This window comes from Rhinatrema bivittatum, chromosome 8 (genome assembly GCF_901001135.1).
Source record: "Rhinatrema bivittatum chromosome 8, aRhiBiv1.1, whole genome shotgun sequence".
Classification (NCBI taxonomy): Eukaryota; Metazoa; Chordata; class Amphibia; order Gymnophiona; family Rhinatrematidae; genus Rhinatrema; species Rhinatrema bivittatum.
The window spans coordinates 72,825,852-72,844,638 of NC_042622.1; the positions used below are offsets into that span (position 1 = coordinate 72,825,852).

The following is an 18,787-nucleotide window of genomic DNA, read 5'->3' on the forward strand; positions in this document are numbered from 1 at the left end:
TGGACTCTACCTATGAGGCTGCGTCACAGCAAGAGGAGCTCACGCGTACACATTTCATTATAGTTTGCTGAGGCCATGAGGTTGGTAAATGCATCCCTGCAATGGGCCATCACTGCCTTGATCACCCAGATGCAGGAGCAAAAAACAGAAATGATTGGTCTTCTGCACCAGTTCATGCAATAGGTCCAGCAGCAACTCGATCAAGTAAAAGACTCATGGATCTTGTCACATCATTTAGACATAATACAAGCCCAACGTCCAGCTTCAGTCTCAGTTCCAGTTCTGGCGAACCCTGCACTGGCACCTATCCAGACTGGTGAGTCCTTGATTCAGCGACCACCACCTCCAAGATATGGGTGTGAACCTAAAGCATGCAGAGGATTCTTTAACGTGTGCAATTTGAGTTACAGCCGACTTGTTTTTTTATGGCCATGTCAAGATCACATATATACTCTCCCTGTTGGATGATGCAGCTCTCGCTTTGGCCTCTCCCTTGTGGGAGGAAGATGATTTGCATCTCAGGAATTTGGACAATTTCATTCAGCAATTCCATCTGATCTTTGATCAACCTGGATGTGTCATGTCCGCTGCCACAGAGCTCCTTGTATTCATCAGGACAATCGTTCTGTTGGTGAATATGCAGTAGAATTCCATATCTTAGCTTCCAAACTTGGTTTGGGTAAAGAGAGCCAAACCACCATTTTTTGGCAAGGATTATCTGAGAGAATAAAAGATGAATTTACAGCCTGGGACCTTATTCGAGATTTACTGTTACATCAATGTAGCTGCCTTACTACCAGCCTGACTACTCCTCGTGTTATTTCTTCCATTTTCAGAGAACCCTTACCTGGCCATGTGACCGCTGCCACCATGCTTATTACCATGCAGATACAGTCTCACTGAGAAAATCTTCAGTTCTATGTGTTATGTAAGGCATCCAGCCCTCTGGTACTTGGATTACTCTGGCTCAGACTCCATCAACTGACCATTGACTGGAACAACTTACAGATCAACCACTGGGGTCTATCCTGCCAGAAGCACTGCGCTATCTCATCTCTGGATGCTCTGCTCCAGATCACCTTGCCTTAAAGACCGGATCTGCTGCTCCTGTATACATCCAGTTCCAGCTTATGCTATGAAGGACGACCAAGAGCCCTAGCTGACCATTCCAAATCTTTGAAGTCCTTCATCATGGAAGTAGAAACCACTGCCAAGACTGCAGGGGCTACCCTCATTCAACATGATGATCTTCATTCCTCTGAAGGATCCTTGTCTGTAGAACAGGATAAACCAGTGGATGTTTCTCCAGCTCAGTCCAAAGACAAAAGAATTCCTAGATGTCAGCTGAATCTGGCCGCTTGATGTAGCAGGAAAGCCACCACTCCTGCTCTCCTAGGTGTGCACCAGGCTATAACGACCCCGCACCGGGTATTTAAACCCTGGCCGTGCAATTCAGTATTGCCTCAGCTAAGCTCACCTGTTTGTCAAGCCTTGTTCCAGTATTACATGCACTTATCTTGAATCCACTGTTAGCATATGTAGTCCTGAAGTACTTCGTCTCCTGAAGCTCCCTGAAGAAGGAGTAATATACTCCGAAACACCGCTGTGTTGGAGGATGGACTTCAGGACTGCATATGCTAACAGTGGATTCAAGATAAGTGCACGTAATAGTTGTTCAACATACAGTGCCTTATCTTGTGCTATAGCTCCGTATGGAGAATATTAGGCATTCTTGCGACCTATGATTAGATAAGCCCAGTGCTTCACGGGCTTCATATATAAGCCAAAAAGCATCTTGAGGCAATATATGATGGTCATAAGATACCTACAACAAACCTCTCAAGTTCCTTTTTGCATAGCTGAATTTATTAGTTTGTGATTATTTCAAATTTTCAAGCTATTTTTGGGGTTTTTAATTGTGCAGCTTTGGGAAATGAGCACCTCTAATATCTTTGTAGTTTGCCCAGCAAAGGAGGAAATGTATTTCTATTTCTCCAATATTACAGTGCATGTAGAGTTTGACTTATTGGGGTTTCCAGTTCAATTGGTTTCTACATTTTTCTATTTCTAATTTGTGTTCCCTTATGCTACATTAAGTGAGGATTTGTCTATGTTCTCTATGCATGACATGGGTATTTTACTAGGTATTTTACAATCTGGTTTCAGGATATCCTCAATGAATATGCATGAGATATATTTGTTAGCACTGACTCCATTGTATGAAAATATATCTCATGCATATTCATTGTGAATATCCTGAAAACCAGACCTGTTTGTGGCACTTAAGGAGTGGAGTTGCCTAACTCTGCCCTAGAGCAAGCTCACAAGATTTCTATACAGGACACTAACAATAGGGCTCAAAACATAGGGGCTCCCACTCTCTGGGGCATTCCATGTTCACTGTGTAGGAATTCACGAAAACACAGGATAAGCACAAAGAATCTCTGACAGAGAAGAAGGGACTATAAGGCTAAACAGGAGATTTGGATGGGCAGACTGGATAAGCTGCATGATCTTTATCTGCCGTCATGTTTCTATGACTAGATTGGATGTATCTCTCACTCCTCTTTATTTATACAGAAGTGAAATTCCTCTTCTTTCTCTTGAAGGAAAAACCGAGCGCAAGTTTGTAGTTCATGCTTTAGGATGTGCAAGTATTTGATTTTGTAGACCTGGAATTTCACTATGTGAGAACTAAGTAATATTTCTTGAAAGAACCACTTCCCAATCAGCTCCAAATTCTTATGTTTACGGCCTGCCAGGACAGATGCACGTGCCTTTAGGTTTTTGGCCCTCTTAAGCACTAATTTAACCACCACACTCTAATGTCGCAGTCAGATGTGACCAAATTCAGGAGCTGCTTGGCCTAAATGAGAACAATGTTCAAAGCCACTTATGTGGGTAAACAGTGACTTCCACACATAAACTGGCTGTCTGAAAATTGCCCCTCAACGCAGCTAAAAGTATGTGCAACCTTCTACAACACATGCATTTTTAGCCGCATTGAGAGGAGGCATTCCTGAGGATGTGTTTTGGTTGGAGGAGGAAAATCATGTGCATTGATTGAATTTTCAACTCTACACATGGTATTTTCTTTGAAAAAGTACTCACACAAAAACCAAGTGCAAATGACCGCCAGTACTTTATTCCCATAACAAGTTTCAATGTCAAAGTACATGTGCACTTTCACTTTGAAAATTAGTGCAAAGTCCGCAGGTAAAAAGCAGCCATTGACTTTGCCCAATGCAGACATTCTGAATATTGCCCCCCATATGTTGTGTTCACCTTGTTATTTACAAGAAGCAAAAAATTATGGATATTCCCACATTGTCTTCATGATGTCCTATAGGAGAGTGTAAGTGAACATTGTCACATCTCCATACGCGCATCTAGGGACCAGGAGGCCCTTAATGCTCATGAAATCTGCAAATCAAAAGAGATTGCCTCGACCTTTTCTGTATACAATTCAGGAAGGAATTATTCTCCAGTGGGGTGTCATTTCCAGGAAGCTGCAGCGAGGGGTCTGAGGGGTAATCAAGAGAACAGTTCTCTTCTGGACTACTCAGCAATGAATAGTCTTATGGTCCACACAAATTTGATAGTAAATGAGGAACATAAGACCCAATTAATCTGCCCAGTTGAAGTCTTGTAACAATGCCCTAGAACCTCACCAGTTTCTGGCTTTTCCTTGACTACATTGCAAGTAAGGATCCTCTGTGCTTATCCCAGTCTTTCTTCCATGGTTGCTCTTCTTGTCCCAGAAATCAGAGCTCGAAAGATTTCCAATATGAGCTTATGATATGGGGGTGGGGGGGGGAATCCCCTTCCCCCACTCTACTGGGAAAAGGAGCATCGCTGGGGGTGGGATTAGAGTGGTTGCGCTGAAAGCACATGCAGATATTTCGCTTTGAAATCCTTACACATTCTTGACCCTTTTTTTACCCCATGTATCTTGTACTTGGCTAAGTATGTGGGGGGTGGTAAAAAAAAACAAACCCATCCCCAGAGCGCAAGCCACTGTGGGGAAATTCACAGGGAAAATTTCACAGGGAGCTTCCCCTTCAAAACTGGCTTGCAGGCCCATGGCCACAAAGTACTGCAAGGAGGCTGAAAACAGAGCTCGAGAGATCTAAGCTCCTCAAAGCCAAACTGTCAAAGCAGTGAGGAGTGGGACAATTTTCAGTGACCGATGTTCGCCCACATGAAACTTAAAAATCCTCCTCTAAAATGCATCATTTACTCTTTTTCTATCTTTTTCTTTTCTGGGGGAGGAGGGCAGAGGTTGGCTTGCCAGTCTCGCCCCCTCAATCTCCCTGAAGTTGCCTTTACACAGAGGATTGCTGTGTATGTCTAATATTTCTCCTTTTACCTGCTGTCCAGCAAATGAGACCTGAACATAGGGATCAATGAAGACTTTCTTCTCCCCTATGATCTTGGAGAAACTCCCCATGATGCCAGCGCTCATATTGGGCAAACCCTCCGCCTTGAAGATTTTAACACTGATTTTTGCCCAGGGTCGTTCAGCAGGAACTCTTTTTGGAAGAAGCAAATTCCTGAAAGAAAAAGAGAATGTTTATTTTTGTCATCTGCTGGTAGTAAGCAGAGATATTAACTGAGCCAGACACCAATACTGTAGATAATGCGCAAGTGCAAATCCACACCAACTCTAGATGTTGGTGATGTCAAGAGTAACTTTGCACATCAGAAGAGGGATAATGATGCTTATCATTATTAATCTTCTTGGGGCTCATGCAAAAAATCAGCGCAGAAAACGGGTGCTCAGTGTTGAGCTCCCTGCTTTCCTAACACGCACCCATCACCTCTCCTGGGCCATCTAATGGTACATTCCTCCTTCTGCCCCACACTGTGCCTCTCCTCCCCACACCTTTCTCTCTCTCTCTCCACCCCCTACTGGTGCTTCTCTCTGTCTTCTCTCACCCCCTACAAGTGCCGCTCTCTTTCTCTCATTCCGCACCCTCCCCATTTCTCTCTCTTCTTCCTTCCCATTAGTGCCTCTATCTCTTCCCCCACAACTGGTGGCTTCCTCCCTTTATTCCCCCCCCCCCCCCCAAATGGCACCTTTTTCATTCTCTCCTACAAGTGCCTCTCTCTCTCTCACCCCTCATGCATGCCTTTTTCTCCCCCCATCCACTGGAAACTTTCTCCCTCTCTCAACCCCAACCTTTGCCTCTCTCACTCTCCCCACCCCCTACTGGTACCCTTCTCTCCCCCTTCACAAACACTTGCACCTTCCTCCTTTCCATCCTTCCCCCCCCACACACACACACACACACACTGACATCTTCTTCCTTTCCATCTCCTCCCCCCAACTAGTGGCTTTCCCTATATCTTGTCCTCCAGGCACTAGGATAGCAGCTGGTCTTATTACCTGTGGCTGCCTCCTCTGCCCTGCTTCCATCTAACATTATAGTCTGAATGCCCAGAACCAATGGGTTCAGATATCAGATGGAAGCGGGCAGAGGAGGCAGCTGCATGCAAGCAGTGCTGCTCGTTTATGCCTCCTCTGGCAAGGAGGAGAAAGACCACAGTAGCAAGGGAGAAAAAAAAGCACCACCACCACAAGGACATGTGAGGATTCTACTGGAGGATCATAATGGGATTGCTGGTACCGAGGCACATAAGCAACTGTACTGCAGCACAGCACTACCGTAAAAATAGACTAGATCTGCCGTCACACTCTTGTAACAGCCAGTACCTACTTTTCAACGTCATCACTCTGAGTGCTGGTGGTAGTAGGAGGAGCCATCATAGAATCCCCTCTGGCAACCACAGAAATATTACATTTCACAAATCCCTTGATGCCACCCCGGGTGTCTTTGGGATCAGTGATGACAGCCCATTTCTGCAAGAATCTATGATCTGCAGGGAGAGAAGAGACAGGATATGTGATAACGCTGTCAAGGCTATATTTTCAGACACATATATTATAAGAGAAAAGTTCAATGTTTATTATCACAACACTTTAAATAATTCAGGAAATGTGTCCTAAAATACACATGCCCTCACACATCCATACCATAAAAACACCACACAAAATACAGAGAAGTAATCAGCCATAAGGCCTATATAACAATAATTTCCTATAAGAAACTACAAAATCATATATCAGTGCTCCCTGCGGTCTTTATATGACCACTTACAACTCTATACCTGGCTTTCTCCCATTTTTAATCATCAGTATTAAACTAAAACACTGAAATATGACTGTATATCATGAATTAAATCTCTTGAATGTTTCTTCATATGGCAGACTTCACTGTATATACCTCCTCACTTCTGGGCAATGCTTCATATTATTGCTGTAGTTTAACCCCTCTCTTCCCTTCTGGGTAATACTTCATGTTGTCACTGTGGTTTGACCCCAACAAGCGGCCCTTGTTTCACTACCATCTGCTTCCTCTGGGGGATGATAACCACTGAGAAGACAAACCCAAGCATATTCGCCTTAAGTGAATATTATATTATAATTTACAAGACACATTAACCTCCAAAAATATATAAAACTTTTTTACCAGTAGTGTTTATAATCCAATTTTGTCCCCAGACCATCCGCAAAAAAAATATACCGAAGATTGCCACCCGATGGCCACCTTGAATAAGCCTTAAAAACAAGCTATGAAGAAGGGGTTTTAATGGCAATTTTGGTGGCGCAGTGTGTATTTGCCGGCTGAATTATAAGCATCAAGAAGCTGTTATAGCCTATGTGAATTGAGGTTTTGGATACATTGACCAGGTATGACATTGGTTTAGGAGTTGGGAGAATGACGTCAGTTAGTCTAACGCTCAGGAATGTGGTGATATTATATAAGGAGTATTGTTCAATTTCTGTTTTACCGTTTCAGATTTTGATCATACATTATGACCAGATAATTCCTTTCGTATAGACATAAGCCGGTCTGGGAGAGCCAAAAGATATCGGGGTGGCAATCTTCGGTATATTTTTTTGCGGATGGTCTGGGGACAAAATTGGATTATAAACGCTATTGGTAAAAACATTTTATATATTTTTGGAGGTTAATGTGTCTTGTAAATTATAATATAATATTCACTTAAGGCGAATATGCTTGGGTTTGTCTTCTCAGTGGTTATCATCCCCCAGAGGAAGCAGATGGTAGTGAAACAAGGGCCGCTTGTTGGGGTCAAACCACAGTGACAACATGAAGTATTACCCAGAAGGGAAGAGAGGGGTTAAACTACAGCAATAATATGAAGCATTGCCCAGAAGTGAGGAGGTATATACAGTGAAGTCTGCCATATGAAGAAACATTCAAGAGATTTAATTCATGATATACAGTCATATTTCAGTGTTTTAGTTTAATACTGATGATTAAAAATGGGAGAAAGCCAGGTATAGAGTTGTAAGTGGTCATATAAAGACCGCAGGGAGCACTGATATATGATTTTGTAGTTTCTTATAGGAAATTATTGTTATATAGGCCTTATGGCTGATTACTTCTCTGTATTTTGTGTGGTGTTTTTATGGTATGGATGTGTGAGGGCATGTGTATTTTAGGACACATTTCCTGAATTATTTAAAGTGTTGTGATAATAAACATTGAACTTTTCTCTTATAATATATGTGTGATTTACAATTCAGTTGAGAAAGTAGTTAAACATCACCCATTGTGTGTATATTTACAGACAGACATCTCTCCTATTCTCTGTAAATAAGGTCCCTATAATTCATATCTTAAATGTATTTTAAAAAATCACACAAAAATACTTCAGTTTAGAAAGGTAGTTTGAGAACATCATTACAAAACAGGAAAGGGGTCAAATTTGGAGGTAAGCAAAGTTAGGGCAAAAAAATACAAAAAGGTCTACAAATCACTTCTTTTTGCTGTTTTGAAAGAGCCCCTTCTTCATTCAAGGCTTTAATTTTCTGCAATTTATAAGAGGAAAAATATTCTGGAGAAAAACTATGTAATGAAAAACTTGTGCAAAAAGCACTGTGGGACTTTTGTCTCCAAGAGCTAAAATTAATTAATTCACACCCTTCCATCACCTACCTAATCTGAACCTAGTTTGGGTCTCATGTGCTAGAGGTATGAGAGTGGCTCAGTGGTCCTGGGTCAGCAATTTTTAACTTTGGTCACTGACTGGTCAACAGCAAATTCATGGGATCTTGGTGACCATGAATCCAAGCCACAAAGGAGTCTGTCTCACACAGATAGGAAGTTATTACAGGATATCTGATTGGAAGAATTAGAAGATGCTCACTGACTTCAATAGTGAGGGATCAGGAGTCAATCCCTTCTCCTGAGAGGAAGCTTTTCCTCAATGAGAAAATGGCAGTCAAAGCCAGGTTATGAGATAAAGCCTTTTCTTCTATAGGAAAGGGTGATTTAGTCCCAGAACCCAAAAAGAAAGATCCTCCTGCTGATAGGCAGCCTCTGGTGATACGCAGTCTGCCAGAATACCAAAGCTTGGGACACACTGACTTCACAGACACCTCCACAGACAACATGCTGTTATGATTTGTGGGTTTGTGGGCCTTTGGCCCAAGAATGCAAGTTGTTACTACCTGTAAGAAGGACCCCCACAGGTCTGCACCGATGGGAGGCAAGGTCAGAGACAGTGGAGAGCTCTGGGTGAGGCAATGGAGAGATCCCGTGGTACCAGGAGAGGAACCCCATGGAGAGTAGACTGGAGGCAATACCTGGGCAGGGACCCCAAGGGAAGGAGTGCCAGACAGACTGCAGAGCGGGAGAGTGAGGCTTGGCCAATCAGGAGGTATTCCGGAGGGAAACCCCGAGGGGAGGAGCTGCACAGCGTAGGATGATGATGTAATGCCCGAGCTGAGCCTCTGGTGATGACGTAGCACCATCCGAGGAGCGGGGAAATGTTGGCAGTCCCGATATAGTACGTAGACGCAACCCCTAGGAGTGTGGAAGTGAGCAAAGTCCCAAAGAAGTCGGAGGGCACTACCCCGAGGAGCGTGGAGACCGTGGCAGTCACTGTACAATGTAAACGTGGTCCAGAGGAGCGGGAGATGCGGACAGTCTTGTTGAGGTTGCGGGCGCAACCCCGAGGAGCGAGGAAGTCCTTCAGTAGAACTCACGGACAGCTGAGATGTAGTCCCAAGGAACTGGAGGCCTTGCAAGTTTGAATCCAAAGACACAGTGCCAGCCCAAGGAGCAGGGTAGGCGAGGAGAGCTAGTCCCCAATGCGTGCACTGGCCCCCGAGGAGTGGGTACCAGACAGGGTTCAAGTCCAAGGCACAAAGTGAGTCTCAGGAACACGTAGGCAGTAGTCGAAGACGTACGGAACTTGTTGCCAAGTCGACTAGCTAAGGGCAAAGGTGGAGTTTAAATACACCGGCCTGATGATGTCATCAACTGGAGACGCCCCCGAGGTTCCCGCCGATGAGGCTTCAAAGGAGGGCTCAGTGGTGAGGAAGGTGGTGGCGGCATCCAAATGACCATGAGGAGTCCCGGGGAACGCGGCGGTGAAAGCTGGACCAAGCCGCGAGCAGCCCCGGGGAGGGCAGGAGAACAGTGTAGGAAGTAAGTACACGTGGTCGCAGCCGTCTGCGACTGACGGGCATAACACATGCATGACTGCCACTATCAATGACACACAACCTATACAGACTCTTCTACTGGAAGCATGTATAAGCTCCACTTTTGGCCATAGACATAAGCACAATTGACATCATTGAGGATATTCAGTCCCCTACAGACACCTGTTAGTCATACATGAGCAGGACATGCAGATGTTACCATGAATGATCTACAGCATACAGTAAACAGAGATTATTGGTTATAAGCAGTACCTGGCTGGTTGTACACAGTCCCTGCATCTATTTTGAATGTTCCAATGCATGTTCCCATGAATGGAATCTTCTTTGCATGAACAACCTACAACAACACAAAACATGTTGAGGCACCACAAATACCATTAATATGGTGTATGGTCAAAGTACTATGGGAAGGGCAATTTTAAGAAGCATTTACATGGATAAATAGGTTGTCTGAAAATTTCTCAGCCTGTATGCAGGTAAAAATACACACAGAGAACAACATGTCTGCTTTTACCCATGGGAAAAATAGGTGGGATCAGAGGCAGGGTTAGAGCAGGGGAGGAAACAACATATATATTTTTGCATTTTCAAAACTATGCATGTTGTTTTTTCTGGAAAAAGTATCTGCAGAAAAAGCAGGTACACATTTCTGTATGTTCTTTTTCACTGGGGTAGTTTTCAAAGGGAAAATACTCATACTTTCGAGAACTGGTGCAAAATTCATGGGGAAAAATATCTGCAGACTTTTAGTTTTGAAAATTGCCCCCTTGATGAAGTACAATAAATAATGTGTGTAGGAGATGGAAGGTGCAGTACTCCTGGATATATATATATATATATATAAATTCAGGTATCCATAGGGTTTCCAAAAGATATAGCTGGAAAGGTAAGAGCGAAAAGGAGAGAGGATAACTTTAAAACAGCTGCACACGTGCCTGAACGTGTGCATGTATATGGGCACACAGAAATCTAGTCCTGTTTTTATAACCTGCGCATATATGGTTATAAATTATGTCCAAATGAACCCCGCAACCTGTGCGAGTATGTAAAAAAACCCACGTGAATTCCTATTGTGCTTATCCAGATAAGTTCCAACTTATCTAGCTAAGTAGCAGCTTTGCAACTACTTAGCCGTATAAGTCTTAAAAGCAATACTTATTAGGGATGTGCAGAAGAGACGGATTCGTCCGATTCGGTATTTGTATTCGTTGGGGGCCAAATACGTTGCATTCGTTCAATGGCGGCCCTGATCCGTTGATACATTTCATTCGTTTTCCGATTCCCATTAAAGTCAATGGGGGAAGTATTTGCAGCCTATTTCTGGCTGCAGAATTGGGGTTTTCTTATCAATTTTGATGAAACTTCTGGGGAGCAATCATCAGAACAAGAAAAGAGCTCCAAGATACTTAGACTGTGGCAAAGTGGCACCAAAGTGGCATGAATAGCCTAAGGTACTTTAAAGGGGCAAAGGGGTACCAGAAGTGGCAAGAGTGCTTTAATAGAGGTGCAAAGCAGCAGCGAGAGTGTCAAAAACACACCACAGCTTCAAAAGAGAGCACCGATAACAGATGCTTGAACCCTCAAAAGCAGCACGACAGGCAAAGCGGCAAGACAAGTGGCATCAACATCCTACAGCACAATGAAGGGGGAACATAGCAAGCAGAAAGACTAGCACCAACACAATGAGGAACCATGATAGTGGCAAGAACACCACAAAGAGTTGAGTGAGTCATCTGGTGTATGGCAGCAAGGCAGAGTGGCAGAGGGTAGATACAGGCTGGCTACACCTGGGGAGAGTTCCCTTTCCTTTGAGCAGGAAAGGGCTCACCGGAATGGGTTGGCCCCTAGAGTGGAGCATGAGTCTTCAAAGCGTGGCGACGTGGAGCATGGTCTCACTGTGAGCATGGTCTCACTGTGTTTGCCACAGTCTAAGTAACTTGGAGCTCTTTTCTCATTCTGAACATGGGTCAACAGGTGCTAAGAGATAGGCTGCTACATCCGGGGAGAGTTCCCTTTCCTTTGAGCCGGAAAGGGCTGCCTGGAATGGGTTGGCCCCTAGAGTGTATAATGGTACAAACTATTAGGATTTAAGCATTTGCAAACAGATAATGACTTCATGAGCAAGAAGGAGGAAGTTCTCTTCTCTGCCCTGAAACTAAAGAAAATTGTTTGTTTTATTTAAGGATCCATGCTGTGAAGGATTAGTAGTTTGAATTGCCAGAGACTGAGGTTTCCCTTTGCAACGAAGGTTCAGCCGTTAGAACCAAAATAAGCACAGACGTCATCTCCCGCCCAAATCTACAATATCAACCTATGTTGACTTTGTACCCTACAGTGCCTGTGTAAACTATGGGAACACAGAGGATGAACTAGAGTCCCACTACCACCAGTTTTTGATAGTACTAGAAGAAACATTAATGTTGACACCTAGGAAAGATTTAGGGAACATGGCCCATATTATGAAGGTCATGAAAACTATTGAGCATATGAAATACGTAAGCTCCAAACATCTTAAGTCAGCTTTTTATGTTCGTACATTCCAAATGTGGATGAACAGGCACAGTGTTTGAGGTTAAGTCCTCGTAGGGACATAAGGCCAGGACGGACAGGCACAGCATTTGAGGACAGAGGTCAAGCCCAAGTAGGGACATAAGGCCTGGACAGACAGGCACAGCATTCAAGGACAGAGGTCAAACCCTTGAACGGACATAAGGCCTGGACAGACAAACACAGCATTCGAGGATAGAGGTCAAACCCTTGTAGGGACATAAGGCCTGGACAGACAGGCAGGCACAGCATTCGAGGACAGAGGTCAAGACCACGTAGGGACATAAGACCTTGAAGGACAGGCACAGCATTCGAGGACAGAGGTCAAGCCCACATAGGGACATAATGAGTGGACGGACAGGCACAGCATTCAAGGACAGAGTTCAAACCCTTGTAGGGACATAAGGCCTGGACAGACAGGCACAGCATTCAAGGATAGAGGTCAAGCCCATGTAGGGTCATAAGGCCTGGATGAACAGGCACAGCATTCGAGGACAGAGGTCAAACCCTTCTAGGGACATAAGGCCTGGACGGACAGGCACAGCATTCGAGGATAGAGGTCAATCCCACATAGGGACATAAGACCTGGACAGACAGGCACAGCACTCTAGAACAGAGGTCAAGCCCACGTAGGGACGGACAGGCACAGCATTCGAGGACAGAGGTCAAACCCTTGTAGGGACATAAGGCATGGATGGACAGGCACAGCATTCGAGGATAGAGGTCAAGCCCATGTAGGGTCATAAGGCCTGGATGGACAGGCACAGCATTCGAGGACAGAGGTCAAACCCTTCTAGGGACATAAGGCCTGGACGGACAGGCACAGCATTCGAGGATAGAGGTCAATCCCACATAGGGACATAAGGCCTGGACAGACAGGCACAGCACTCGAGAACAGAGGTCAAGCCCACGTAGGGACGGACAGGCACAGCATTCGAGGACAGAGGTCAAACCCTTGTAGGGACATAAGGCATGGATGGACAGGCACAGCATTCGAGGATAGAGGTCAAGCCCATGTAGGGTCATAAGGCCTGGACGGACAGGCACAGCATTCGAGGACAGAGGTCAAGCCCTTGTAGGGACTTAAGGCCTGGATGAACAGGCACAGCATTCGAGGACAGAGGTCAAGCCCACATAGGGACATAAGGCCTGGACGGACAGGCACAGCATTCGAGGACAGAGGTCAAGCCCACGTAAGGACATAAGGCTTGGATGGACAGGCACAGCATTCGAGGATTTCCTTTGTGCAGGTATGTTTTGGTTTGACCTGTCACTTCTTCCTGAACTGGTTCACTGCCAGAAGAAAATGGCATCTTTTTCATTTCTGAAAGATAATTCAACAAAGGATGCTTTTAGAGCAATAGAGACTGCCATTTGTGAAGCAAGAACTGAGCTGGAGATTATTTTTGAATACCCAGTGGACAGTGGACGGACAGGCACAGCGTTTCAGGTCAGGTACGTGTGCTGCAGTGCTTATATTATCTGGAGCATAGGAGGTAGTTGCAGCTGCTGCAAGGCTTTCAATTGCTTTTATTCATCTTGCCATTCACAGGGAAAATTTGGAAACCCAAGCAAAGGCATGTGTACTTTCAAAAACACTAGCATTTCCATCAACTATGGTGCCAGCCATGAGCGGTGAGGGCTCATGTTATCCCCTGTCTTTGAAAAGACACGTTCTCTGGGCACACTGGTTGGTGGACATGACAGATATCGCTGAGCCACTTTGGCTATGTGTGGCCAGACAGTGGACTTGTGTGCCCAATATGCCAGCGGATCTGTCTGCATGTTCTCTGTGGGCTCTGAGAGATACTGTGTCACTGACAGCTGTGCTGGTGTCTCCTTTGCTTGGGTGGGCTGAGAGTCACTCATGGCAGCTGCTTTTTCTCTATCCCATAGCACAAAAGATGAATCTTTATGGGCAACATGCCTTTGGTGTTCTGAAGTGGAGGAGGATGAGGTACTAGCTGTCGCTGACAGAGTGCTGCTCCTGCTTGGGCTAGCACAACTCTCTGAAGTGCCCGCTGTTTTTTCCTCCTCTGCTTCATGCCTAATCTGTCTCTGCCTATGGCGCTCCTGTTCACAGACTTTTGCTAACAGCAGGTCCTTCACCAATAGAAGACAATCGTACTGTAGGGCGAGTTTCCCTTTCACACGGGGATCACAGACTGTGGCGAGCATGTATGTGTTCTCTTCTGTTAAAGGCCTTAATTTCTCTTCCACCTGCTGCTGCAAAACATCCAGAAAATGCAACACCTCAACTGTCATTCCCTCTTCCTGTTTAAAGGCCTCCAAATTTTCATTCAGGAAATTAACTATAGGGATGATGTCAGCCAAGGTGGCACTTCTGGAACTTAGCTCCTCTGTGACATCCTTGAAGGGCTACAAGATTTTTACCAGCTGACTCATGACTAACCAATCATGATGCCCTAGGGGATTATGCACACCTATATCCATTGAACCAGAAAGTTCATGAAGGGGTGTCTGCAGTTCCACTAACCTCTGCAGCATTGTAAAGATGGAATTCCACAGGATGGCAATGTCTTGAATGAGATGCTTGTGAGGCATGTCCAAATCAGTCTGCTTTTGTCGGAGAACCTGCCCCGACTTCACACTTCTGTGGAAGTGCGCTGCTATGTTCCTGCACTTCTGAATTAAGATATGCAGGTATTCATTCTCTTGGTCATTGGACTCCAACCCCAGAGCTGAATTCACTACCAGGTGCAGAGTGTGTTCAAAACATCGGATGTTCTTAAAGCGCCCGTCGGTTATTGCCTTAACCATGTTTGCACCATTGTCTGTGACAAAGAATCCTGCCTGAAGCTTCCTGTCTTGCTGGTGTAGTTGCCAGCCCTCCAGCATCTGTCTGATGCATGCTAGAATATTGGCTGTGGTATGGACCTGGTCCATCAGGTGGGTGTGCAGTAAAGCCCACCTCCACCCTGATACTTGTTCAGTAATAGAGCTGCTGCCTGCCCCTGCCTCAGCCAGGTCCCACCAGTGTGCTGTCAGGGAGAGGTAAGAGTGTGCAGCATTCATGGTGGTCCATATATCGCAAGTGAAATGCACACTCCCCTCTGCCTTAGCTAGCAGCGCGTGGATGCGACTGCGACACTGCTTGTACAGGCTGGGAATGACCTTTCTGCTAAATGTGGTTCTGGAGGGGACTTTGTAATTTGGAACCATGACCTTCAGAAAATTCTTGAAACCCACATTCTCCACTATCTGCAAGGGCTGGTCATCAAGGGCAATCATTTCCCAAATGCTCCTGGTTACAACCTTTGAGGCTGCCTGCCTCCTACCCTGGGATAGCGTTACTGCACTCCACCCCATTTCCTCCATGGTGGGTTGTTGTTCTGCCACATGTCAGGGGGTTGCTGGTCTGCCACCTGACTGCTAGAAGGGGCTGAGGGCGTGGGGTGACTCTACTCCTTTTCAACCACTTTACGCTGCTTGGAAGGGGTCCCCTGACTGGTACTGCCACCATCCCCAGATGGCAGTACTGTTGTTGGGTGTTGCCTCTTCATATGATGTGTCATGCCAAAATTAGATAGATATCCTATTTGCTTGCCTCTGCTAATAGCCCTACCACAGTAATTACACCGAGCAAAACGCAGGTCCTCTGTCACTTTAAAGTGGCTCCAGATCACAGATGTCTTTCGTGATCCTCCCTTCTGTATAGCCTCGGAGGTGGATGCTGGCACTGGAGCTGAAGTAGTGGGTGCACCCTGAGAAATAATGCCAGGGGCCTCAGTCACATTCTGTACCTGCGCTGACTGCTCTTCCTCCTCCTCATCATCATCAGTTTCATCTCTCCCCTGCTGCACTGAAGTGGGGGCTAAGACAGGACTAACTAATCCTTCTAAAACTTCGTCAGCTATTACTTCTTCCGTTTCTGATGAGAATCCCACACAAGATGATTCTTCATTGGAATCAGAAGCAAACAGTGCCTGCTCTACATTGTCAACACTAAATCGAGACTGCTGTCCCACTGCTGCTTTTGGGTGTTGCTATTTCGTCTTGCATGACTCAGCCTCCCCTTCCCTCACCTCCAAAACTACAGGGTCAGAAACAGGTGGTGGCGATGCATCATGTTTAGATTTCATTTTTTTCTGGATGGAACTGCCTGCCCCTCCAAAGAGTTTAGATTGCAACAGGTCCCTTTTTAACTTTAATGGGAGACTGGCACTAGTGCCTTTTGAAGTGCCTCCTCTGCCAGTCCCAATCATTCAACCACATCTAGCTTTCCCTGACATTATGGATTTAATGTCACTGCCTAGTGTCTACTGGCTGTCCACGGGCACAGTGCCTTGATATGCACTAATGTAATGTGTGTGCACACACTGAGCTTGTAACTACAAAAGAGGCCCACTGGGGATTTGGCTTCACAGACCACTGCTGTCCCAATATACTTGAGTCTGCAAAACTGGCTGCCCACGGGCACAGTGCCTTGATATGCACTAATGTAATGTGTGTGCACACACTGAGCTTGTAACTACAAAAGAGGCCCACTGGGGATTTGGCTTCACAAACACCCACTGTCCCAATATACTTGAGTCTGCAAAACTGGCTGCCCACGGGCACAGTGCCTTGATATGCACTAATGTAATGTGTGTGCACACACCGAGCTTGTAACTACAAAAGAGGCCCACTGGGGATTTGGCTTCACAGATACCCACTGTCCCAATATACTTGAGTCTGCAAAACTGGCTGCCCACGGGTACAGTGCCTTGATATGCACTAATGTAATGTGTGTGTGCACACACCGAGCTTGTAACAACAAAAGAGGCCCACTGGGGATTTGTCTTCACAGACCACTGCTGTCCCAACATACTTGAGTCTACAAAACTACCCAGTGCCCACTGGCACTGATTCCCAGTGCACAGACAGACTGAGTGAGTTCAATTAAAAAATGCAGTTAACAAAAAAGCTGGATTTGGCACAACAGGAAAATCTATGAAATATATTTTTCAATGGAAATTCTAGCAAACTAGCTAGCAGCTTCTCTCCGTGGCACAGAGAGACCATCTCAGATCAACTAAAAAAAAGTGCTTAAAAAAAACATGGCTAGCTGGCACTGCAGCCAAATGAAGAACAAATATCTTTTTCTATCTAAGTAATTAGCCTAGCTAGCAATTGAATACAGATTTGAGAACTCAGACTAGCTCTGAGTGTAGCCACCTTCCACAGAGACAGACCACCACCCGGCCTCCCCAGATCACCCCTGCAAAGAAAATGTGTGGCATGCCGCGTGCTTAAGTATATATAGTGCTGGGTCATCAGCAAAAGCATCACCAACCACTGAGTGAGAGCACGATTGGCTGCATTGCAAAAATTCTTTTTGCTGATACGTTGCATTCTGGACTCCTTGCCAACCTGTCCGACCCACTCTGACAGGGCTGTGAGGTCACTGATGACTCACTGGAAAGGGCTGGTTTTTGGCTATGGATACACCCAAATGGTGTTCTCTGAATTCAATTGGCCGCTAAGAAAAGCGCGCGGTGCCAAACGTATGGAACGGATGATATGTTATATTTGTGGGGAATTGCGATACATTTCGCGACCCCACGAATACAACAAATATGGACATATACGTTGCGGATTGCCAATATGTTGCAAACAAATGCACACCCCTAATACTTATCCAGCTAAATCAGATAGCAGTGCTACTTAGCCAGATAAATAGCTCTATTTGAGATTTATCCATCTATCTGACTTAGCTGAATAAGCAGTACTTTTAAGACTTATCCTGATAAGTGTCAGATATTTTTATTTCTAATTTAAAAAATATATGCATGAGATTTTATCCACATAATTTACATGCATTTAAGTCAGGTTTAAGTCGGGAGATTTTCTAACATGCTTGCGGCAATGAAATTACCAGTTTGACCAATTAGTCTACCAGTTCACCCACTCCATCTACAGGTCATTGAGACACTGCTGGCTCTTGAGCCTGATCTCCCCCCATTTCACCCAGACCCCCCCCATCACCTAGTCAGTATTTCACTTTTAAGACTTTTACAATCACCTACTCCAGATAAAGATCAGGAGTAAATCTACACGAGTAAGCTGCCAAATCTACACGTGTAAGTTTCTTATAAAAAAAAATTTACACGTGTACATGTTGGCCCCATCCTGGAATGCTCCTGGACCGCCCTGGAGAAAGTCGGGGAAAAATGAATGGAATGGCAGAGGATAACATTTCAGGAAGGAAGGATGTGAAGGTTTAATTCTGATAGATGCAGCTGGTACTAGTACCAGGGGGTGCATTTTAAAATTATTGAAGAGTAAGCTTACTCCTAAATGAAATTGATCCTTTTTCACAAGCTGGGTGATTAGGCACTGGAATGGTCTATAGTGGAATATAATTCAAAAGAGATATTTAAATAAAAAGTCAATATTCCAAAGGGCTTGTCCAGCTAACTTTTAAATCTTGTGCAAAAAATACACATTCTAGGTAAAAGATCAAGATTTAGGGACAGATTAAAATGGCTGGCAAAAAAAAAAAAAGTGCAAAATGTCTGTAAATCAGTTTGTGTGCACAGTTTAGAAATAATGCCCAAGGATTTAATTTTGTGTAACTTCTGCAAATAAAAAATTATTTGCATAGAAAAATATGTGCAAAGAGCACAGTAGGACTTTTGCCCAATTAGTAAATCTAACTCTTAATGTCAAAAGTCCCACAGCAGTCATTTTTCC

General features: G+C 44.8%; 1 protein-coding gene across 1 annotated transcript in view; it reads right to left on the minus strand.

Moving 5' to 3' along the window:
- The window catches only part of LOC115097189 (fer-1-like protein 4), a 359,866-nt gene that overhangs the window by 203,961 nt on the left and 137,118 nt on the right, over positions 1-18,787 (minus strand). The window contains exons 11-13 of the mRNA XM_029612774.1: positions 9,797-9,881; positions 5,721-5,880; positions 4,370-4,553 (exon numbers count right to left, since the gene is read on the minus strand). Coding sequence (XP_029468634.1) covers positions 4,370-4,553; positions 5,721-5,880; positions 9,797-9,881 — 429 coding nt within the window. The remainder of the gene's footprint in view (positions 1-4,369; positions 4,554-5,720; positions 5,881-9,796; positions 9,882-18,787) is intronic.